Source organism: Ovis aries, chromosome 1 (assembly GCF_016772045.2).
Source record: "Ovis aries strain OAR_USU_Benz2616 breed Rambouillet chromosome 1, ARS-UI_Ramb_v3.0, whole genome shotgun sequence".
NCBI classification, from domain to species: Eukaryota; Metazoa; Chordata; class Mammalia; order Artiodactyla; family Bovidae; genus Ovis; species Ovis aries.
The window spans coordinates 12,538,090-12,562,108 of record NC_056054.1 but is presented as its reverse complement, the minus strand read 5'-3'; the positions used below and the strand labels follow the sequence as shown (position 1 = coordinate 12,562,108).

Sequence of the window (24,019 nt, the reverse complement as noted above, 5' to 3'; positions counted from 1 at the left end):
GCGTAATATCCAGGTGCAGGAGCTGGAGGAGCTGGAATCTGAGGCGTTGGCCTCGGGGTTTTTCTGGGCGCTAGATCTCTGATGCTTTCCAATATGCAATTCCGATGTGCTGTCGGTTACACCGAAATCGGGAAGCTGTCAGTGGTCCTGTCCGTTGTCGCTGACACCTCTGGGGCCAACCCCCTTAAAGGGCTCACCTTGGAGCCACACCCCCTTGCTTAAGCTCCAGATGAGTAATCTTCAAAGATTTGGGGATGGCTCTGAGCTGCTGCTGTGCTGTTCTAACCAGTGTTTCTCTGGGACCCACACTGACAGCAGAATTCAGACTGCAGGTCAGACGCCTCATGGGGGAAGAAAGTGACCACGTGCATCTCTGGTTTAGAAGGGGTCATGGCTTTATATATTAAAGGAATCCTGATAACCTTTCAAAAGCAGGGGAGATGACAGCCTCTGGGAAAGGGGCTGGCTGAGGAGGTAAAGACTTTTACTTCTTTCGCTGCTGGCAGGGTCTCTCTACGTTTTCCCCAGAGGCCCTGGGAGTCAAACTAAAAAGTTCAAGTCTCCCCGATCCCTGGTGACCCCAGACCTCAAAAGAACCCATGAGTATGAGTGAATTCAGGAATGTGAACAAGAATTCTCGGATATGATCACTTTCTCCCTCTTCTTGACACTGTTATAATTTGAGAGATCTGGGAAGGTGGGGGGTCACTGATCCCCCCATTTTAGAGCCAATCTTAGAGCACATGTCATGGATTCCATGCCAGGCTGAATAATGACTCTCCAAATATTTCCATACCCGAATCCCCAGAACCTGTGAATATTATCATAAATGGCAATAGACTTTGCAGGTGTGGCTAAGGATCCTGCGATGATCTGATTACAATCACAATGGTCCTTATAAAAGAGCCACAGAAGTCAGTGTTAGAGAAGGAAACAGAGGCTGGAATGATGTGTTTTGAGGATGGAGGAGGGGGCCACAAGCCAAGGAATCCAGGTGGCCACAAGAAGCTAAAGGAGGCAAGGAAATGGATTCTCCCCTTTGAGCCTCCAGAAGGGACCAGTCTTTCCAACACCCTGACTTTAGACCAGTGAAACCGATTTTCAACCTCTGACCTCCAGAACTGTAATATAATAAAGTTTTGTTGTTTTAAGCCACTAAATTTGTGGTAATTTGTTACAGCAGTCACAGAAAAAACTAATACAGGCTCCCTCCCTAATCATTGTGGCTACTTTTCTTTAGACTAGACCTACTCATGCCTTCTCATGGGGATATATGAAGTGGGAAAAACTTGTCTGTATCCTTCACCAGTTTCTCTGTTTTCTCAGTCAGCAAATTTCAAGTGAATTCACCAAAGGTTCTTACCCCCTCCCACCCCGAACTTTCTGATATTTCTGTTCTTCCCTCTCTCTAGTCATCCTTTTGGATTCCAAAGCTTCCCAAGCTGAGCTGGGCTGGACTGCACTGCCAAGTAATGGGGTAAGTGTAAACCTTTCCCTCTGTGTCCCAAGGAGCTCCTGGTAGTCCAGGACTCAGCCCCTTTATCTCCCCGTGGCTACATCAGATCAAAATGCTCCTGAGAGCATGTAGTCTCCAGCAGCCCTGGCTTCAAGCAGAGTGGCCTATTAGAAAATGTTGACTCTTTAGTCAGACCGCAAAAAAAAAAAAAAAAAAAAAAGTGATAAGAGAACTGGGTGTGTCTAGGAACAGACAGCATCTGGATGGAGCCAATGCTGGATGGTGCCTTGCACCCAGTAGGTCTACTAAGCAATGTTGTTGATTGATAAATTGACAGGATAAGCAAGACTTGGAATCCTAAAAGAGGCTTGGAAACTTGGGGTAGTGGGGGGAGATGTGATGGTGTGACAGCAGCAGCTTGGTGTTGTGGAAAGAGCACAGGGTGGAAAGCAAGGAGACTCCCTACTTCTGCTATAAGAGGACGTGTCTATCCACTCAAGTCATCCCTCTCTGGAGCCTGTTTCCCTGTCAACTGGACCTCAGTTGTCTGCAAGGTTTCTCCCAGCTCTGCGTCTTATAATTTCAGGGGTGTGTATGGGGAAGGAGGGGAGAAGGGAATGCAAAATGATGGCGAAGGGGGACTTCAGCCCCAGTCAACACCAGGGCTCGACCTCTTGGGGGCGCCTTGGCTCTGAGCTGCCCACATGTTTGTTCTCTCCCCCAGTGGGAGGAGATCAGCGGCGTGGATGAGCACGACCGTCCCATCCGCACTTACCAGGTGTGCAACGTGCTAGAGCCCAACCAGGACAACTGGCTGCAGACGGGCTGGATCAGCCGCGGCCGCGGGCAGCGCATCTTCGTGGAGCTGCAGTTCACACTGCGTGACTGCAGCAGCATCCCTGGAGCCGCGGGCACCTGCAAGGAGACTTTCAATGTCTACTACCTGGAAACCGAGGCCGATTTGGGCCGCGGGCGTACCCGCCCAGGTGGCAGCCGGCCCCGCAAGATCGACACAATCGCGGCAGACGAGAGCTTCACTCAGGGCGACCTGGGTGAGCGCAAGATGAAGCTGAACACAGAGGTGCGCGAGATCGGCCCGCTCAGCCGGCGGGGTTTCCACCTGGCCTTCCAGGACGTGGGCGCATGCGTGGCTCTAGTCTCTGTGCGAGTCTACTACAAGCAGTGTCGCGCCACGGTGCGGGGCCTGGCGGCGTTCCCAGCCACCGCAGCCGAGAGCGCCTTCTCCACGCTGGTGGAGGTGACCGGAACGTGCGTGGCACACTCAGAAGGGGAGCCCGGCAGCCCCCCGCGCATGCACTGCGGCGCCGATGGCGAGTGGCTGGTGCCCGTGGGCCGGTGCAGCTGCAGTGCGGGATTCCAAGAACGCGGTGACGTCTGTGAAGGTATCCAGCGCCCTGGGGGGTGTGGTGTGGGAGTGTAGCCCGCAGGCGGCAGTTGGGAGAGAGTGTGTCCTAGATGAAAGAGGCAGGAGGGGGAGTGAGGAAGTCATGCGGTACGGAGCTGGGAGTCCTGACTTTTTGTGGGGCTTCCAGTGGGTGCAGCCAGGACCAGTGAGTGAAGTTAATGAGAGATGGATTTGACTCCATACAAGCAGGCGTCAGGGACCTGTATTTCAGGCACCATGATAAACACCTCACATAGACCTTCTTATTTATTCACAGCAATAAAAGCATCTTTATCCCTGTTTTGCAGATGAGGAAACAGAGGCTCAGAGAGATTAACACCTCACTTGGCAATTAAGAAACAGGGAACTGAGTTTTAAATCCAGATTTGCCCAACTCTCAGGTTCTTTCCACTACACCATGCTGCCTCCCCTGTGCATAGAAAAGAACTCTACAATAGCCCAACTCTGTTAGCTAGAGGCTGCTGGGATTGGTTACATTAGAGGGAGTGAGCTCCCTGTCACCAACAATATACAAGTCAGAGGCTAGCAGGAGGATTCCTGAGCTGGAGAGAGAGACTGGGAAGCTGCACTAGGTCACTGCTAAGATCCCACCCAACGCTCTGAACTAGAGCCACTGTGCCCCCGGGGGAGGTCCTTCATGTTAGGGGTTCTTTTAGGCTCTCTGGTCTGTGGGGGCCCCAGGAACAGGTCTCGCCTTCTCTATCTGTAGCTCTGAGGACTGAGGGTAAGAATGCGGTGTGGACCATGTGCACTTAATGAAGAAAGGCCAAGTGATGCTTTTTCTAAGCCAGGTCCTTCTCTTGGTGCCAGGGCAACAAAAATGAATCAGGCATAATCTCAACTCTTGAGAAATTCATAGTCTAGGTGGAAAGATGTAAACATTTAAAAGTCATAACAGGATGATGTATGAGCTAATAGAGAGATTGATACAGTGGTGGGAAGACAGTGGGAGAAGTGACTAAACTTGCTCTCATTCCTTTGTTCAGTCATCCATTCACCATGAACTGAGAACACCTCACCTGCATTTATTGAGGGTGTGTGATATGTTTATAAGTGAATGTCACCATCTTTTCCCTGGGGCTCTTGTGGTTCAGTAACAGACTTGGAGATAAAACTTTTCTGGGCTCTTCAAGAAAGGTTGGGATCCACTCCTGGGCTCTCCAAACCTGTATTTCTACATGGTCTACTTACCCCATGGTCTGCAGTGACCTCTAGTGTTTCTATCACTCGATTAGGAACTTCTTGAGCTCAGACAATGGGTTGTATTATCTTAGCAGCTCCAGTGCCCATAATGGGACATATGGTAGGTGCTCAATGGAAATGTGCTGGGTGAGTGAGCAGTTAGCATAAAGAGTGATATATAACAATAGAAATCTGAGGAAGCCTGGAGACAGGAGAACCCAATTCTAAGTGCAAAGAGAGATGTCGATAAGGCCTTTCTTCCAGGTAGCCAAGAGAATTCTGAGGCAAGAGACTGTGTATGTAGAAGCGTGGAGGCAGGCGAGAACATGGCATGCTTGGGGCTCAGCAAGTCAGCATGGATACAGAGGAGGGCATTTGGGGATGTGTGGGTGAAGGGGCTGGAGAAGAGGAGCAGCAATTCATGAAGGGCTTGAGTGGGGATAAAGAAGGGATAAAGAGCTTAGACTTTATGCTTTAGACCATTAGGGAGAGTTTGAAGCAGAGATTTGACAAATTCAGATTTGTATTTTCAAAATATTACTCGAGCTGCAATTACAAAGGAAAAGCTGGAGAAGGAAGGATTAGAGGCCAGAAGTTGAGGAAGAAGATGATGTAAGAGTCCAGGAGAAGGAGCACGGGTTCTGACCAAGGCAGTAGCAGAGTGACAAGGATGGATGTGATAACCGATAACCTCCACAGCACTTGGTGGCCATTCATTTCAAAGGAGGAAGGAGTCCTTTTTGACTGATCTGCATCCAGAGGATGGAATGGACAGATGGTAATTCACTGGAGTTGAGAACACAGGGCATGAATGCACATAAAGAATTGATGGTGTCCATGCTGGGAGGGATTGGGGCCAGGAGGAAAAGGGGACGACAGAGGATGAGATGGCTGGATGACATCACCGACTTGATGGACGTGAGTTTGAGTGAACTCTGGGGGTTGGTGATGGACAGGGAGGCCTGGCGTGCTGCAGTTCATGGGGTCACAAAGAGTTGGACACGACTGAGTGACTGAACTGAACTGAACTGATGGTGCACTCAAACAGAGGTAGCTAGAAAGTGGGTCTGGAGCTCAGCAACAGAGAGACAGATGCTACCTGAAGCTATAGGTTTGGTTGAGATAGACCCAGGAGAATGTATGGGGTAAGAAGCAAGGCAGCCAATGGAGTCTCACAGAACAGCAATATACAAAGGGGAGCTATAAGGAAGACTGTGAGGCAGTGATCAGAGGCTGGAGGAGAGTGTGATTTCATGGCAGCCAAGGATGATGGAGGGCCTCCTGGGTGGCTCAGTGGTAAAAAATCTGCCTGCCAAGCAGGAAACCTGGGTTTGTTCCCTCGGTCAGGCCGACCCCCTGGAGAAGGAAATGGCAATCCACTCCAGTATTCTTGTCTGGAAAATCCCATGGACAGAGGAGCCTGGCAGGCTACAGTCCATGGGGTCAAAAAAGAGTCGGACATGTCTTAGCAGCTAAACAGCAACAAGAGTGATGGAGGTTCCAGGAAGAGATGGCCTGCAGTGTTGGTGAGCCATGAGGTAATGCAAGGATCAGTCGATGTCTGCCTAGTGGCCCTGGTTAGAGCAGTTTCAGCTGAGTGATGGAGGTCTTACCAGCTGCAGCAGGTAAGAGGATGAAGGAAACTGAAGAGCTAAAGGCAGGGAATGTAAACACTCTCTGGAGGCTGGGTCTGAAAGGGGAGAAGAGGGCATGATGTCTTAAGGAGGACATTGGGTGGAGAGAGGATTTTTTTTACTATAAATGAGAGGGAGCCTTGTTTACACAGAAGGTGGGGAGCCAAAGGGGTACCAAGTTGGGGGAGGCAGTCGGCCTCCGGGGAAGAAGTATTTTATTACTGATGTGGATCAGAATTGCTGATGCACGCTGCTAACAAAAAGCAGGCCACGTTTGAGTCAGTTTTATTGGTTTTAAATACAGTGCCCTGCTGCCCATACCTTAAATGGACTGCTTTTACGGAGCTACTCTCTGTACTGTTACCGGAAAGGGCTGATAGAGAAGAGAATTACCAACCGATGGCCTCTCTTCTCTCTGTGGGTTAGGAGGGGGCACCTGTACCAGTGGACAGAGGAACCTTGCTCTGCTTTACTCACCTCTGCTTTACTGCAGCTCCAGAGCCTAGAATAGCACCTGGCTCACAGCTGATGCTGAAAAATTGTTGAATGAATGGATCAAGGACTGGAGGAGGGGATTTAGATATACATTCTAGGCAATCACACACACACACACACACACACACACACACACACACACACACACACACAGACTCAGGAACCCAATCCCACTTCTGACTTTGAGTACAGACAAAGGCCATTTGTAATAGCATCAGCTCTGCCCTGGGGAGTAAGGACGTGGCGAGGGTGCCAGGTAAAGCTTCACAAGGGAGATATTATTTTGAGCTAGGACTTGGAGAAACATAGGCATTTGCCAGGAGAGAAGTTGCATAAGACACTATGGGACAAGATGCAGAGGTGGAAAAGGAAGAGTTCGGTGTGGCATGGGTGGGGTCGGCACTGGGGAGCTGTTGGAGGGTTTCAAAAAGGAAAATGTTTGTCAGGTTTGTATTTAAGGAGGGAAGGCCTTGCAAGTGTTTTGTGTGGCTATTACAGAGCCCTCTCTGAAGACAAGCAGACACAGAGGCATCTCTCTTTAACAACCATGACTCTTCCTGCTCCTCTCCCAGCCACCAGAGGAATTATTGAAAGACGTGGGGTTCCCTTCGTGGAAAAAGTCAGAGTGTATGACTCGTGTCTTCAAATCTCTGTAGGACTGCCCTGGAGCAGAGCGACCCAAGCAGACATGCTGAGGCTCCACAGGGTATGTCAAGTCCCCACGATGGAGAGACATGAGGCAGGTTACGTGCAGGGAGGCTGATTTGGGCTCAGCATGAAGGCATGCGTGCTCAGTTGCCAAGTCGCCAAGTTATGTCCAAATCTTTGCGACGCCAAGGACTGTAGCCTGCCAAGCTTCTCTGTCCATAGAATTTTCTAGGCAAGAATACTGGAGCAGGATGTCATTTCCTTCTCCAGGGGATCTTCCTGACCCAGGGATAGAACCTGTGTCTTCTGCATTGCAGGTGGATTCTTTACTACTGAACCACCTGGGAAGCCTCACCACCTGCTTACTGAATGCTAATGTGAGCCAGGTGGCAATTTAACAGCTGTGACTTGCTATTCCCACCCCCCACAGAGCCCCCTACAGGGGGCAGAGGCCTGCACTCAGATCCCAGCTCTGCCTGGTACTGAGAGGCTGTGAGAAGTTCTTCAATCTCTCTGGACTCCCCCTTTCTTCTTAGAGCTGGGGGAAAGTACCCTAGGGGGCTGCTGTGAAATTTAAATGGAAGCACTTTCAAACTGCCAGCATTGTTCAACAGAGGCCGCCTCAGAAGGAGATGGGGTCCCATTACCAAGTATCTGAGCAGAGACTGTGGCTCCTGCTGGGAAAGCTGCTGGAAGATGGGCCAGAGGGCGTTTGACTAGAGGACCCCTGAAATTCTGACTCTGACCGTGAGGAAGAGAGGGAGGGGTCTGGTACTCAGGAATCCCTTCCTGAGTCCGCCCCTCTATAACCTCTTCTAAACAGAGCCTCTCAAAGTAGATATAAGCAATGCTGTCTCTGATTGGACCACCCACCTCTGGGACCCCAGACACACATACACACGGTGAAAGGAGCCTCCCACGTTCTTTCCCTCCTGCTGTGTGATCCTGCAAACACGTCCCTCTCTTACTTCCCAATGGAGGGGGGCAGGCCATGCTTAGCATTTGCATTTGTCTGGTTTCTTGAGGCCAGAGAGGCATAGGAAGTAGCAAGGCTAACACTGGAACCCAGGCCTCCGGAGTCCCAGCCTGACTGCTGTTGCCCAGACCAGATGTTAGCGAGCCCCGTGCTTTGTTCCGAAGGCAGGGACTTCCAAAGGCTCCTGAGCTTTGGAGGCGCTGCCCAAAGCCCAGGGCTCTAGGCAAGAGGGACCCATCGCCAAACCTAAGCCTCCAGATGAGAACCCTCAGCCTTTACCCTCTTCTCCCAGAGAGCTGGAAGTTCTTCCCAAGGGCTAGTCTGAATCCTTTCTGTTGTACTATGTCTTTTTGGGGTTGGAGAGCCACCAGCCTTCCACAAAAAGCTAAGCCAGAGGAGAGGGATAAAGAAATCCTGGCAGGGACAGGGAACCAGGTGAGGACCACCCAAGCTCTGAGAGGAGGGCCAGCAGCCGTTGCCTCCCTCCTGGCCCAGCTGGTGAGAAACTTTTTAAAGTGGGTGTTTAGCAGTTTCCACTTTAGGCCTGTGCTGGAGGAAGAGTAATTACTATCATTAGTGTGTGCAAACGTTGTCTGTACTGGGCTCAGCAGTTTGCATCTTTTATCTCAATTCTCCAGCCACCGTTTTGAGGTAGGTATTCTATGCAAGGGTCAGAGAAGTGGACCAATGTGCCCAAGGCCACACAGCAAATAAGACGTGTAACTCAGCTGCAAACCTAGGTAGTTTAGATATAAAAGCCTGTGCTTCTAACCACTGACTTCTAGGGGAGGTGAGGGAAGTGAGAGAAGCAAAGTAACTGAGGAGGTGTCAGAACCAAGGAACTCTCACGGTCCCTCTTCTCCCTCCACTTGAGTGGCAGGCTCCACTCCTAAATGGGGGCCAAGTGCGTCAGTAGAGGATTTATGATGCATTCACCCTCAAACAGAGGAGGTGGGAGGATGAGCTCTGACAAGTGTGTATGTGTTTGTGTGTGACAGTGTTTCTAACAGGGAGTGTGTGGGTGTCTGTCCTTTAGTAACTGGGAAACAACCCTCAGAGGCCTCTCCCTTCTGTCCTCGCATCAAAACTGGAAAGCCTGGCTCCTTTTCTTCTAGTGGGCATTAGGGCAGTGTGGTGTGGGCTCTGAACCAGTCGCCTGCAGTTGGAATCCCTCCATTTACTAGCTGTGGGACATCTGGCAAGTTACTTAACCTCTCTGAGCCTTAGTTCCCTCATTTCTAAAATGAGGATAAAGTGCAGATCTCACAGGTTGTTATGAGCATTCAGTGAATTACTAAAAGCAGCAACGCAGCCCCACCCCAATCAGGAAAGTGGAGGAGAGGCTGTGGTGTAGCCCCTTCCTCATGTAGTTCCTCCCCGCAGCCTGTCCCCCAGGGTTTTACAAGGTGTCCCCTAGGCGGCCCCTCTGCTCACCGTGCCCAGAGCACAGCCGGGCCCTGGAAAACGCGTCCACGTTCTGCGTATGCCAGGACAGCTATGCACGCTCGCCCACCGACCCGCCTTCGGCGTCCTGCACCCGTAAGTCCAGCTCCTGAATGCCTTACCACGGGCAGAGGGTGGGGGGCGGTCTGTAAAGGCGGAATCGAGGCGTGCTGAGGGCAGGGGCTCCACGCTGGGGAGCGCCAGGGGGCTCCACGTGGAGGCCTGCCCCCCAGACAGCAGACTGGAGGGAGGGGTGGTGACCGCAGTCTGGGGCCTGGGGATGGAAGAATCAGGACAACAGAGAGAGTCTAGACGAAGGGATGAGGTTAGGCTTGTTGGGGGATCACCCTGTGGCCCGCCGCCCACCGCTGCCGCCCTCACCTGTCTTAACTCTCCAGTCAGCAGGGGGACTCCCGCCCCTTACACTCTTGGGTCCCCAGATCCGTACCCTCATCTCCTCACTAACGTCCACCCACCCCATCACTGACCGCGCCCCACTCCCACATCACGCCCCTCCCCGGCCCACGCCCCTCCCCTCCCCATCCCGCCCCCGCACTTACTGGCCCCGCCCCTCACTGGCCCAAGCCCCTCCCATTCCCGCCCGGCCCCGCCCTCCACTGGCCCACGCCCCGCCCCGCCCCCGCCCTCCTCTGCTCCTGGGCCGCCCACCCCAACCCCTGACTGCGCCCACGGGTCTCCCCCAGGGCCGCCGTCAGCGCCGCGGGACCTTCAGTACAGCCTGAGCCGCTCGCCGCTGGCGCTGCGGCTGCGCTGGCTGCCGCCAGCCGACTCGGGCGGCCGCTCGGACGTCACTTACTCGCTGCTGTGCCTGCGCTGCGGCCGCGAGGGCCCGGCGGGCGCGTGCGAGCCATGCGGGCCGCGCGTGGCCTTCGTGCCCCGCCAGGTGGGGCTGCGGGAGCGCGCCGCTACGCTGATGCACCTGCGGCCCGGCGCGCGCTACACCGTGCGCGTGGCCGCGCTCAACGGAGTGTCTGGCCCGGCGGCCGCCGCGGGAGCCACCTACGCACAGGTCACGGTCTCCACCGGACCGGGGGGTAAGGTCTTCCGCACCCGGCGCGCTGCCCTGTCCCGCCCACCGCGAGCATCCCCACAGCCCGCAACCACCACAAATAAACTGCGATCGCTGGTCTTACACAAAAATCCCCGACCCCGGCGACCCCCACCGAGGTCAGCCCCCCTCCCGAAGGCCAGGCAGGAGGGGCTGAAGATGCTGAAGACTGTGCCTGCGGGCCACAGAGGTTATGAGTGTTCAGCGAGTCTGCGGGAGCCAGTGCGGGCTCCTCTTTCCCGACCTGGGAGCGAGCCTTTTCCCCACACCCAACTCTGCAGTTCCCGGGAAAAAGAGGTGGAAGATTCTGCAGTCTTTTGCCTCCTCGGTCCAAAAATTTCAGTGGGAAGCCGAATCATACCTCCTTATTTCCTGTCTCAGAAAGAGGGACCCTGTGTGTGTCCCTTGGCCTCTACAAGGATTCTGCTGCCTCACCCTCTTTCCTGATCCTGGAAAAGAGCAAAGAAGCACGGAGGGTCGGAGGGTAGGGGCAATAGAATTCACTGGCCAACACATAACCGTCCCTTTTGGGAGTCTGGAATTTAGATGAATAAGTGAAGACCTGCACTCCTTTAATATCACACCTTCCTCATTCTTGACTTTTATTAATACTTTTGATTTGTCTCACTCAGTTGGGGGACAGCTTCAAGTAATCATTCAAGTATCCTTTGCAAGAAATGAGTCTATGATTTCTGAGTCTTTTCATGTCTGAGAAGATAGGATCCTTTTGTGACTCTGCCTCTTTGTCTAATGGCAGCTGTGTTGCAGAGAAGTCTGAGGCCAGAGTAATTTTCGTTGTTTTGTAGGTAACTTGGGTACAAAGGTGTACACACATGGATGTTTGTATAATTCTTTAGCCTACTGGTGAAAATGAAATCTAACAAATATTGACCTTTTTTCATTGAGTTTGGCTATAACATCGTAAAACTTTCAGTCTGTGTACCTCTTTTTATTTCTGAAAGTTTTTTTCAGTTATTGCTTTGACAAGAACCTCTGATAACTCCAGTCTCTCTCTTAAGAATCGTTCTAAACCTTGAGTTGTACATCCATTTTTCTGATCTGAAATCTTGTCACTTCCTTTGTCATTTTCAGCTCTCAGTCATTTCCTCTGCCTTTTGGGAGACGGTTCCCAACTTGTCTGGTTTTCTGGAAGAATAGTTGTTTTGTTTTGTTTTTAAATTATCCCTATCTAACATTTGCTCTTGCATTTACATTTAACAATTTTTTTTCTGTCTTCTTTTTTTTGGCTGCCCTGAGTCTTCATTGCTGTGTGTGGGCTTTCTTTAGTTGTGGAGCACAGGGGCTACTCTTCCCTGTGGTGGCTTCTCTTGCTGGGGCACGCAGGGCTTTAGGGCCCTAGAGCTTCAGTAGCTGTGGCGCAAGAGCTTAGCTGGCCCATGGTAAGTGAGATCTTCCCAGACCAGGAATCATACCTGTGTCCCCTGTATTGGCACTGGGCCATCAGGAGAGTCCTGCATTTACATTTTAAAAATTCAGTATAGAAAATGAAAGAAAGTGCCCAGAATTCTGTTATCCAGAGATAAACACAACTAGTAATATCTTGGAGTATTTCCTTCCACATTTTTTTCTATATTTATATCCATACCTAGAATTATCTACTATAAATCCCCCTTTGCATAATATATACAATACAAATTTTTATCTAGTATTTCCTGATAACAGTCATATTTTGATATAGATGGATTTACAAATCATGTTAAGGAAATAATCTTCTGCTTCCATTTTATTAATAAAAACACTAAGCTTCCACTGATGGAGGGCTGCTCTGTGTTGGGTACCATGCAATATGATTTTCTACATTAATTCATTTAAATAGAATTATAATCATCTTTCAGATGATAAAACTGAAGTCTGAGAGGCCAAGTGAATTATCCAAAGTCAGCCAGAACTTATCTGTCCATTACCAAAGCCCTGCTTTTAGCTCCTTGGCCATATAATGCTTTTGCTTAAAAAAAAGTCAGCAATGGATGTTAATTTTGCAAAATGCTTCTTAAGCATCTTTCCAGATGACCACATGTTTTCTCTCCTTTGAACTTTTGATATGATGAATTCTGCTAATGGATTTTACAATGTGATTTTCTGCATTCCTAGATTATACCCTACTGCAGATGAGTGTATTATTCTTTTAATATTTGCTGAATTAATTTGCTTATATTTTAATATTTCCCATCTACATTTATAAGAGAGATTCGTTTTTGTGTTCTTCGTCAAGTTTTAGCGTTTTGGTAATGCTGGCTTTGAAAAAGGCATCAGGGATAATCTTTTCTTTTTCTCTGCTCGGGAATAGTTTTTTTGTTTTTTTTTTTCCGGGGATAGTTTAGATAGCATAGTTATCATTCTTTGAAGACAGGCAGAACTGCCTGGGAAACTGTACTTTTTTAGTGGGAAAGTTTGCTGATGGCCCAGTCTTTTCTGTAACTTCCTTTTGAATCAGTTTTGTTAATCTGTACTTCCACAGAACATCTTTTGATGATCTTTTTCTAACTTATTAGCCCAGAAATGTTTATTTAAAAACTTTCTGTGGTATCTAGAGTTCACTTTCTCTTTCTTCATATTGTGCCCTGTGATTTCTTTTTTAAAAATTATTCTTGGAAGGAATTTATTTTATTGGTTATGACAGATAACCAGGTCTTGAATCATCAATTCCACTGCTCTTTGCTTTTGTCAATTATTTTATGATTTTCTCTTTCTTGATACCATCGTCCTGCTTTCCTGAGGTCTTTTTCTAGGTGACTTCGGTGCTTAGTTGTTATAGTTTTAATATTTTAAGCCTAAGAAATTTCCTCTGAGTATAGCTTTGGTCACATCTAGTATGTTTTTATACATTGCACATTGTTCGTACTGTTATTTTCTTTGTAGATATAATTCACATACCATAAAATTTCACATACCTTTTAAAGTGTGCAATTCAGTCATTTTTTCCTATGCAACTATCACAGACTCTCTAATTCCAAAACATTTTCATTACCCGCAAAAGAAACCCCATTAACAGTCACTCCTGATTGCTCTCACCCACCCTAGGCCCTGATAACCACTAATCCACTTTCTGTTTCTATGGATTTTCCTATTCTGATCATTTTATAACCATGGAATTATACAATGTGTAGACTTTTGTGTCTGGCTTTTTTTCACTTAGCATAATGTTTTCAAGGCTTGTCCATGTTGTAGCATGTATCAGAATTGCATTCCTTTTTATGGCTAATATTCCATTGTGTGGATATACCACAAGTTTGTTTATTCATTCATCAGCTTATGGGATTTGGACTGTTTCTGCTTTTTGGCTATTAGAGTAATGCTGCTATGAACATTCATGTACAAGTTTTGTGGAAACATAAGTTTTCAGTTCTCTTGGGTATATACTTAGGAGTGGAATTGCTAGGTCATATGGTGTCATAGATTGAATTATCTCCCCCAAATTCCTATATTGAAGCCTTAACCCCCAGTGTAACTGTATTTGGAGATAGGGCCTTTAAGGAATAATTGATGGTAATGAGCCCACCTTTGGCCTCCTGATGGGAAGAGCTGACTCTTTGGAAAAAACCCTGATGCTGGAAAAGACCAAAGGCAGGAGGAGAAGTGGGGAACAGAGGATGAGATGGTTGGATGGAATCACTGACTCAGTGGACATGACTGAGCAAACTCAGGGAGGTGGTGAAGGACAGGGAAGCCTGGTGTGCTGCTGTTAGTTCACGGGGTCGCAAAGAGTTGGGCATGGCTTAGCAACTGAACAACAGTGAGATCATAAGGGAGAGGCCCAAATCCCAGGGACTTACAAGGTGTCCTTACAAGAAGAGGAGCACATACCAGAACTCATTTATGCCCTTTGTCCATACACAGGGGAAAGGACAGGTGAGAATACAGCAAGAAGGTGGCTGGGAGCAAGTCAGGAAGAGAGCCCTTACCAGAATACAAATATGAATCTGTAAGCATTATCTGGAATTTTAGTTTTAGAACTGTAAGAAAATAAATTTGTGTTGTTTAAGCCACCCAGTCTGTAGTGTCTTGTTATGGCAGTCTGCATGGACCAATATATATGGAAACTTTAAAAAAAAAATCTTTTTGAGGAGCTGCTTAACTTTTTGAGGCATTGCCAAACTATCTTCCAAAGCAACTGTACCATTTTACATTCCCACCAGCAATGTACAAAGGTTCCAGTCTCTCCACATCCTCACCAACGCTTGCTTGTCTTGCTGATTACAGCCATCCTAGTCAATGTGAGGTGATACTTCGCTGTGGTTTCAGTTTATATTTCTGTAATGACTACCGATGTTGAACTTCTTTTCAATGTGTTGGGTTTTCTTTTTGTCATTGAGTTATGAGGTGTTTTGGGGGTTTTTTTGTCTAATATATACATCTATTCTGGATACCTTTGTATGACTTCCTTGGATTGCTGTAACGAATTTCTAAAAGTTGGATGGCTTAAAACAAACTTACTGTCTCATGCTTCTGGAAGTGAAGTTTGAGACCAAGGTGTCAGCAGGACCACGCTCTGTGTGACTGTTACAGGGGAGAAGGGCTTCTTCCTTCTAGCCCTTGGAATTAGCTGGCAGTCCTTGGCCTTTCTTGGTTCACAGATGTATCACTCCAGTCACATGGCCCTCGTTTCCGCATGTCTTCACGTCATCTCCCCTCCATCAGTGTCTGTCCCTGTGTCTGAACTTCCTCCCTTTCAGAAGGACATCAGTCACACTGGATAAGTCCCAGCTAAATGACTTTGCGTTGACTTGATTACCTCTGTGAAGACCATATTTCCCAATAAAGTCACATTCTAGAGGTACTGGGCATTAGGACCTCAACATATCTTTTTGAGAGAACACAATTCCATACATAACAGCCATCATACACATGATTTGCAAATATTTGCTCTGTGGATTGTCACTCACTTTCTTTTTGGCAATTGAGGCATAATTGACATATAACATTAATTTTAGGTATACAACACAATGACTTGACATTCGTATATACTGTAGAGTGATCACCACAGTAAGTCTAGAACATCCAAACCATCTATAACCACACACAGTTATAAACTGTTTTTCTTATGATGAGATCTTTTAAGACCTACTCTCAGCAATTTTCAAATATATAATATAGTATTTTTAATTGTAATCACCACACTAGTTACCACCCTGTACATTACATTTCCAGGACTTATTTATTTTATAACAGGAAACGTGTCCATTTTGACCACCTTCACCTATTTTGTCCACCCTCACCTCCTGCCTCTGGCAACTAGCTGTGTTCCACTTTCTTGTTTTGTCTGAGCCCTTGGCAGTGAAAGCACGGAGTTCTAACCGTTGGACCATCAGGGGATTCCCTGTCCTTCACTTTCTTAGTACTATCCTTTGAATCTCAACATTTTAAATTCTGATGAAGTCCAGTTTGCTTTTTTAAGTTGCTTGTGCTTTTGGTTTCATATCTAAGACACCATTGCCTAAATCGAGGTCGTAAAGATGTGTACCTGCGTTTTCTTCTGGTATTGTCGCTTTGGCTAAAAGTGTTTTGGAGAATGTTTTAATTTCTGGATGACTTATTTTGTTATCTTTTTGTTTCTGATTTTACTGCATGTTTAGAGAAGGAGGTTTGTACACTGTTTGCATTTTTATTTTATTTGTTTGCTGCATGGTTTGTGGGCTCTTAATTCTGCAACTAGGGTTTGAACCCAGGCCCTGGCAGTGAAAGCACCCAGTCCTAAGCACTGGACTGCCAGGGAATTCCCTGCTGTGTTTCCCTTTTAAGGAGCTGGTGGAGTTTTCTCTGTAGGTTAAGATATGGTGACCATTTTAACGATTCCATGGCTACTTTGAAGCGATGCATACTTCGGGGTTTTTTTGGTATTGCAGTGTTCTCTCTCTCTCTCTCTCTTTCCTCATACATACTAAGTACTATATTATTCAATTTTTCTATTTCCTTCTTACTGTCTGCTTGATGTTCCAAAGACTAAGAAGTTTAAGCTTCCCATTCTGCTTGTGATTTTGTTAAATTCCGTGTACTTATAATGACTGTTAAATATTTCGATTTTGCTAACGCATTTTTAGTTTCCCTACAAGCGTTTCTCACCTTCTCCACTTTTATCTCATGTCATCCTGTTTCTTTTTCTTCTCCATCTGTTTTCCCTTCATTGCCTTCTGCTTCTATTTCAAGAGGCTGTGTTTTCTTTCATCTTCTTGAAGATGCCAAACAGTCTCCTTACTTGTTCTTCTAACTGTCATATTAATCACTCTTCAAGATCTGTTTCTCCTGAGTTTTCAGAATAATACTTTTCTTTTTTTTGCTAATTCAGAAATATTTTTTCATATGCCCATTTTCTTAGTTTTTTTTCTCTTTACTTATTCTTGAACAAGGTAATAGCTGATATTTGCCCCAAAAACCCCCAAGCCAAACCAAGACCATGACACATGAATTGTCCTTTGGATTGGTTTGTGAAGCTTTCAACCACAAGTAACGATGCAATTCAGTGCAAATGACCTTTGACTGAAATGACTTTGTAGCTTACCTAAGAAGAGTAAAATTAGAGCTTGGTTAATTCAGCAACTGAACAGTGCTCTCAAGGACCCAGGTTCGTTCTTTCTCTGCAGTCTTCTGTCCTTATAATCTAGACTGGCTCCCTTATGGTGGCAAGATCCATACAGCCACTCCAGACATCACACCTGCCATCCAGGGCAGGAAAATAACTGTTTCTTCCTTGTGGGTGTCTTTTTAAGAGCAGGAAGCCTTTCCCAGGCACTTCCTTGGTGGTGCAGTGGTTGAGACTTTGCCTTCCAGTGCAGGGGGTACGGGTTCCATCCTGGGTTGGGGAGTTAAGATCCCACATGCCTCGCAACCAAAAAACCAAAACAAAAAAGCAGAAGCAAAATTGTAACAAATTCAATAAACACTTTTTTTTTTTTTTTTAAGTAACCTTTCCCAGAATCCCTCTTCCTCTTAGGTGATTTCTCCTTTTCTTGGCCAGAATTGGATAATGAATCCAACCCGGATCCAATTTTGGCAAAGGGAATGAGTGCGCATGAATGTTTTGGGACAATCAGAATCAACCTGAGTCATCTGAGGGGAGACAGTAGACCCTGAATCCAAAACTGGGCTTGGTCAGCAGGAAAGTGGGGCACGACTGTTGAACAGCCAGTTTCTGCTGGACTCTTGGCCCCACTCGGGTGCTGGCTGAACCGCATAACAAATGTACAGTGGGGGAGCGGGTGCTTGGGCTCTGTTTTTAGCCTCATTCTCAGGGTTTATCAGGCTTTCACCTAACATCACTCTGCGGGGCTGAAATGGAACCTTCTCCTATCTCTATATCCTGGCCATCTGATAACATTCAGAAGATGTAGTTTTAAAAAATGGCACTCCTGGCTCTTTCCTATCTCTGCCCTCCATCTGTATCTCCAAGAGGTTGCGCCCCTTCCTAGGATGTCCCATCACTCCTCTTCCCTTTGTGCCTGCATCTTTTCTGGGAGCTGCCGTCTCCAAGTATATCTAGGCTGAGAGGCCCTCTCAGGGGATAGGGGAAGCAACTCTGCAGTGAAGTGATGGCTGTGCGCTCATTGTCCAGACGACAAAGACCTTGCCTTTTTTTTTTTTTTTTTTAAAGGGTCAGACAGTGGGAGGAAGGATAAAGGATCTTTCAAGTTATTTTTAGGATGGGAGGCAATGTCACTCTGTGGGCAGCATAGCCTGGGGGTTCACTACAATTGTATTTTTCAGTCCAGTCCCACTGGCTTTATCATAGGTGGAAATATGCCACTCTACTCCCCATCCCCCGATTCTGGCAATTAGCTGTCAAGACTCATTCATGGTGACATTTCTGTGTTTTCCGTATGTTTGGGTTTTAATTAGTATTTGGAGGAGAGAACGATTAATGGGGGCTGTTAGACGGTGACCATTTAAAACTGGAAGCCCTGTTTATATGCGTTTCAAATACAGCTCCTTACGCCCTTGTCTCCGTTTCCTTGACTCCTTGCTACCTGCTGTTTTGTTCTTGTTCAGTCACTAAGTTGTGTCCAACTCTTTGTGACCTCAATCACTGCAGCACACCAGGCTCCTCAGTCCTTCGGTATCTCCCAAAGTTTGCTCAAATTCATGCCCGTTGAATTGGACAAGGTGGTGCTATCTAACCATCTCGGCCTCTACCACCCCTTCTCCGTTTTGCCTTCAGCCTTTCCCAGCATCAGGATGCAATGAGTTTGCTCTTTGCATCAGGTGGTCAAAGTACTGGAGATTCAGCTTCAGTATCAGTCCTTACAGTGAATATTCAGGGTTGATTTCCTTTAAGATTGACTGGTTTGATCTCCTTGCAGTCCAAGGGACTCTCACAGGTCTTCTCCAGCACCACAATTTGAAAGCATCAATTCTTTGGCACTCAGCCTTCTTTCCGGTCCAACTCTCACATCCGTACATGACTACTGGGACTCACATCTGTGCATGACTACTGGGAAAGCTATAGCTGTCACTATATGGACCTTTGTCAGCAAAGTGATGTCTCTGCTTTTTAATACACTGTCTTTGTTTGTCATAGCTTTCTTTCCAAGAAGCAAGTGTCTTTTAATTTCATAGCTGCAATCACTGTCCACAGTGATTCTGGAGCCGAAGAAAATAAAATCTGTCACTGCTTCCACTTTTTCCCCTTCTATTTGCCATGAAGTTATGGGACTGGGTGCAATGATCTTCATTTTTTGAATGTTGAGTTTTAAGCCAGGTTTTTCACTCTCCTCTTTCACTCTCATCAAGAGGCTCTTTAGCTCCTCTTCACTTTCTGCCATTAGAATGGTAACATCTGCATATCTGAGGTTGTTGATATCTCTTCTGTCAATTTTGATCCTAGCTTGTGATTCATCCAGCCCAGCATTTTGAGCAATGTACTCTGCATAGGAGTTAAATAAGCAGGATGACAATATACAGCCTTGACGTACTCCTTTCCCAATTTTGAACCATTCTGTTCCATGTCTGGTTCTAACTGTTGCTTCTTGACCCAAATACAGGTTTCTCGGGAGACAGGTAAGATGGTCTGGTATTCCCATCTCTTTAAGAGTTCTCCAGTTTCTTGTGATTCTCACAGTCAAAGGCTTTAGCATAGTCAATGAAGCAGAAGTAGATGTTTTTCTGGAATTCCCTTGCTTTCTACATGATCCAGCAAATGTTGGCAATCTGATCTTTGGTTCCTCTGCCTTTTCTAAACCCAGCCTGTACATCTGAAAGTTCTCGGTTCACATACTGCTCAAGCCTAGCCTGAAGGATTTTGAGCATAACCTTGCTAGCATATGAAATGAGTGCAATTGTACATTCAAAGAATGTTTGAACATTCTTTGGCATTGCCCTTTTTGGGGTTGGAATGAAAACTGACCTATTCCAGTCCTGTGGCTACTCCCTGCTGTCTACTTTCTCTGAATGCCCTGAAGACACTAGAAACCTCCACATTGTTAAAGCTAGTGGCACTGTGAATTGTTTTGTTACCCGTCTTTGCTCTGCATATGACACTGCCAACCAGCATCTCCTTTTGCTGGTAAATGTGGTATTGAATGCTTGTTCTATGCTAAGCTCTTTCTATGTTATTAATTCACAAAATTCTCAAAGCAAGTATGAAGAGGTCATTATTGTTTCCCATCTATGTGTAAGGGAACTGAGGCTCTTGCTTGTGGACCAGTAGCTAATAACAGGAAGAGTCACGCGGGAACCTTCCTAAAAGTTCTCTTCCTGGGCTTCTGTAGCCTCATTTGTTCCTGGTTTTTCCTCTCCTCTCTTTGGCTCCTCCTTCCCAAGCTCCTCTTTCTTTGCCTGCCTCTTAAGTGTGGTCATTTCTTGGGCTTGTTTCCTAATAGCTTTGCCTTCTCTCCCTTTCTGCATTGCCCTGGGCAGTTTCATCAAATCACCTTTGAATGGCTCTCAGATCTCCATCTCCCTCCTGGATCCCTTTTGTGAGCCTTGGGACCACTGGTGGGGTTAGCCGCTCATGTCTGACTCTTTGCGACCCCGTGGCCTATAGCCCGGCAGGCTCCTCTGTCCATGGGAGTCTCCAGGCAAGAATGTTGGAGTGGGCTGCCATGCCCTCCGTCAGGGGCTCTTCCCGACCCAGGAATTGAACCCGCGTCTCATGTGTCCCCTGTATTGCAGGCCGGTTTCTTTCCCAGCTAAGCCGTCAGGGAAGCCCTGGGAACCACTTACCCATCTGCTTTCCTAGCATCTTCGCTTGGGAAACTCTCTGTTTGACACACACTGGAATCATGGAGAAGCGTTTTAAAAAGATAGTAATGCCTGAATCCCACCCCACAGAAACAGATTTAATTGCTTTGGGTTGTGTGACCTGAGCGTCACTATTTTTTTTTTTTATTATGGTAAAAAAACATATAACAGGAAATATACCAAATTAACTGTTTTTAGTGTACAGTACAGTAGCACTAACTATATGCACGTCATCATGCAATAGACCCCTATAGACTTTTTCATCCTGCAAAATGCAAACTGTTAAAAAAAATGCAAACTCTATACTTCTTGAGCAACAACTCCTCTTCCCCGCTCCTCCCGGACCCTGGCAACCACATTCTACCTTCTAAGAGTTCAGCTACTTTAGATAGCTTATGTACAAGTGAAACCATGCAATATTTGTCTCTTTGTGACTGGCTTATTTCACTCAGGGTAATGTCCTCACAGTTGATCCATGTTGTAGCATATGATAGGGTTCCCTTTCTTTAAGCTGAGTAGTATTCCATTGTATGTCTATGTCACTTTTTTTTCTTTCTACCTTTTTGAGACATCATTGACATATAACTGTGTAATTCTAAGGTCTGATGATATGGTGCATGTGTGTATTGTGAAATGATTGCCATGGGAAGGTTAGTTAACACATCCATCCTCTCACGTAATTACATTTTGTGCATGGTGCAAACACTGATGATCTGTCCTAGCAGCTTTCAAGTACACCATGATATACACTAGATCCCCAGATTTTATTCTTCTTATAATTGAAAGTCTAGATCTTTGACCAACATCTCCCTGTTTCCGCCATGTCCTAGCTCTTGGCAAAAATCCAGTCTATTCTCTGTTCTGAGTTTGGCTTTTCTAGATCCTACGTATACGTGACATCAGGCAATATTTGTTTCTCTGTTTTATTTTGGTTAGCATAATGCCCTCAGGGTTCATCTGTGCTTTTGCTAATGGAAGGATTTTTTTTTTGTTGTTTAATGGCTGAATAACATATCATTAAATATATATATATATATATATATATATATATATATGATTTTGTCTTTATCCATTCGTCTGTCAGCAGACACTTAGATTGTTTCTGTATCTTGGCTATTGTCAATAATGCTGCAATGAACATGAGAGTGTGGTAGTCTGTACGAAACTGTGATTTCATTTCCTTGGGCTGTATACTCAGAAGAGGGATTGTTAGATCACACGGTAGTTCTATCTTTATTTTGTTTTTCTATCAATATTTTTGTTGAAGTATAGTTAATTCACAATGTTATGTTAGTTTCTGCTATACAGCAAAGTGATTCGGTTACATACATTTAAAAAATACTCATTCCCATTATGGTTTATCATAGGATACTGATGAGTTCCCTGTGCTCTACGGTAGGACTTAGTTTTCATCCATTCTCTGTATAAAAGCTTACATCTGCTACCCCTAACCTCCCGCTCTGCCCCTCTCCAGACTCTCCTCCACCTTGGCAACCACCAGTCTGGCCTCCGTATCTGAGGTTCTGTTTCACAGACAGGTTTTTTTGTGTCATATTTTAGATTCTGCATGTAAGCGCTATCATATCGTATTTGTCTTTCTCTTTATGACTTACTTAATATGGTTATCTCTAGTTGGATCCTATTTTTATATTTTTATAAAAACCTCCATATGTTTTCCATAGTGTTTGCACTAATTTACATTCCCGCCTACAGTGCCCAGGGTTCCGGTCTCTCCACAGTCTCACTAACACTTGTTATTTCTGGCTTTTTGTGGTTTTTTTTTTTTTTTTATCCTAACAGGTATGAGGTGATATCTCATAGTTTTGACTTCCATTTCCCTCATGATTAGTGATATTGAACATCTTTTTATGTGCTTATTGGCCGTTTGCACATCTCTGGAGAAATGTCTATTCACATCCTCTGCCCACTAAAAAATTTATGATTTATTTCTTATTTTGGCTCTGTCGGGTCTTTGTTGCTGTCACGGGCTTTCTCTAGTTGAAGAGAGCAGGGACTGCTCTCTGTCGCGGCGTGCAGGCTTCTCGCCGTGGTGGCCTCCCGTGTTGGGGAGCACGGGCTCGAGGGCATAGGCTCGCAGTTGTGGCGTGTGGGCCTCACGGCGTGTGAGGTCTTCCGGGAGCAGGGATCGAACCCGTGTCCGTTGCACTGGCAGGCGGACTCTCAATGCTGGACGACCAGGGAAGTCCCTGCCCATTTTTAACCTGGGTCATTTGTGGGGTTTGGTGTTGTTACTGTTGAATTGAAGGAGTTCGTTTTATATTCTGGACATTAACCCCTTATCAGATCTGTGGCTAGTAAATATTTTCCCCCATTCCACGGGTTGCCTTTTCACTCTGTTGATTGTTTCCTTTGTGGTCCAGATGTTTTTAAGTTTGTAGTGCCATTTGTTGTTTTTACATTTGCTGTCTATGCTTTTTGCTTTTTGTGTCATATTCAAGAAATCTGCCAAATTCAGTATCATGAAGCTTTTCCTCTATATTTTCTTTTAGAAGTTTCAGGTCTTACATTTATGTCTGTAATTCATTTTGAGGTCATCTTTGTATGTAACTAAGGGCACAACTTAATTCTTTTTCACATGGACATTCAATTTTCCTACCACCATTTGTTAAAGAGACTTTTTAATTTTGTAATAAACTTAAGTAAGTGGGATTTCTTTCTTGATTTTCACTTCGTATTGTTCATAGTGGGTGGAAATGTGAATGATTTTCTGTGATTTGATTTTGTATCCTGCAATTTTGCTAACAGTATCTTCTGTGGAACCTTTAGTGTTTTCTACATATAAGATTATGTCATCTGTGGACAGAGATCATTTTACTTCTTCCATTCCAATCTGGAAGCCTTTTATTTCTTTTTCTTGCCTAATTGCACTGTCTAGGACTTCCAGGACTGTGTTGAATAGAAGTGGCAAGATTCCTAATCTTCAAAGGAAAGCTCTCAGCTTTTCACCATTGAGTATGATGTTAGCTGGAGCTTTTCATATATGGCCTTCATTTTGTTGAGGTAATAGATGGGGAAACAGTGGAAACAGTGGCTGACTTGATTTGGGGGGGGGGGCTCCAAAATCACTGCAGATGGTGATTGCAGCCATGAAATTAAAAGACGCTTACTCCTTGGAAGAAAAGTTATGACCAACCTAGATAGTATATTCAAAAGCAGAGACATTACTTTGCTGACTAAGGTCTGTCTAGCCAAGGCTATGGTTTTTCCTGTCATCATGTATGGATGTGAGAGTTGGACTGTGAAGAAGGCTGAGCACCGAAGAATTAACGCTTTTGAACTGTGGTGTTGGAGAAGACTCTTGAGAGTCCCTTGGACTGCAAGGTGATCCAACCAGTCCATGCTAAAGGAGATCAGTCCTGGGTGTTCACTGGAAGGACTGATGCTGAAGCTGAAACTCCAATACTTTGGCCACCTCATGCAAAGAGTTGACTCATTGGAAAAGATTCTGATGCTGGGAGGGATTGGGGGCAGGCGAAGA

General features: G+C 46.2%; 1 protein-coding gene across 1 annotated transcript in view; it reads left to right on the top strand.

The window, feature by feature from the left end:
- Positions 1-24,019, top strand: part of EPHA10 (EPH receptor A10) — a 43,310-nt gene that overhangs the window by 870 nt on the left and 18,421 nt on the right. Inside the window, exons 2-5 of the mRNA XM_027968086.3 lie at positions 1,413-1,477; positions 2,181-2,859; positions 9,201-9,356; positions 9,965-10,315. Coding sequence (XP_027823887.1) covers positions 1,413-1,477; positions 2,181-2,859; positions 9,201-9,356; positions 9,965-10,315 — 1,251 coding nt within the window. The remainder of the gene's footprint in view (positions 1-1,412; positions 1,478-2,180; positions 2,860-9,200; positions 9,357-9,964; positions 10,316-24,019) is intronic.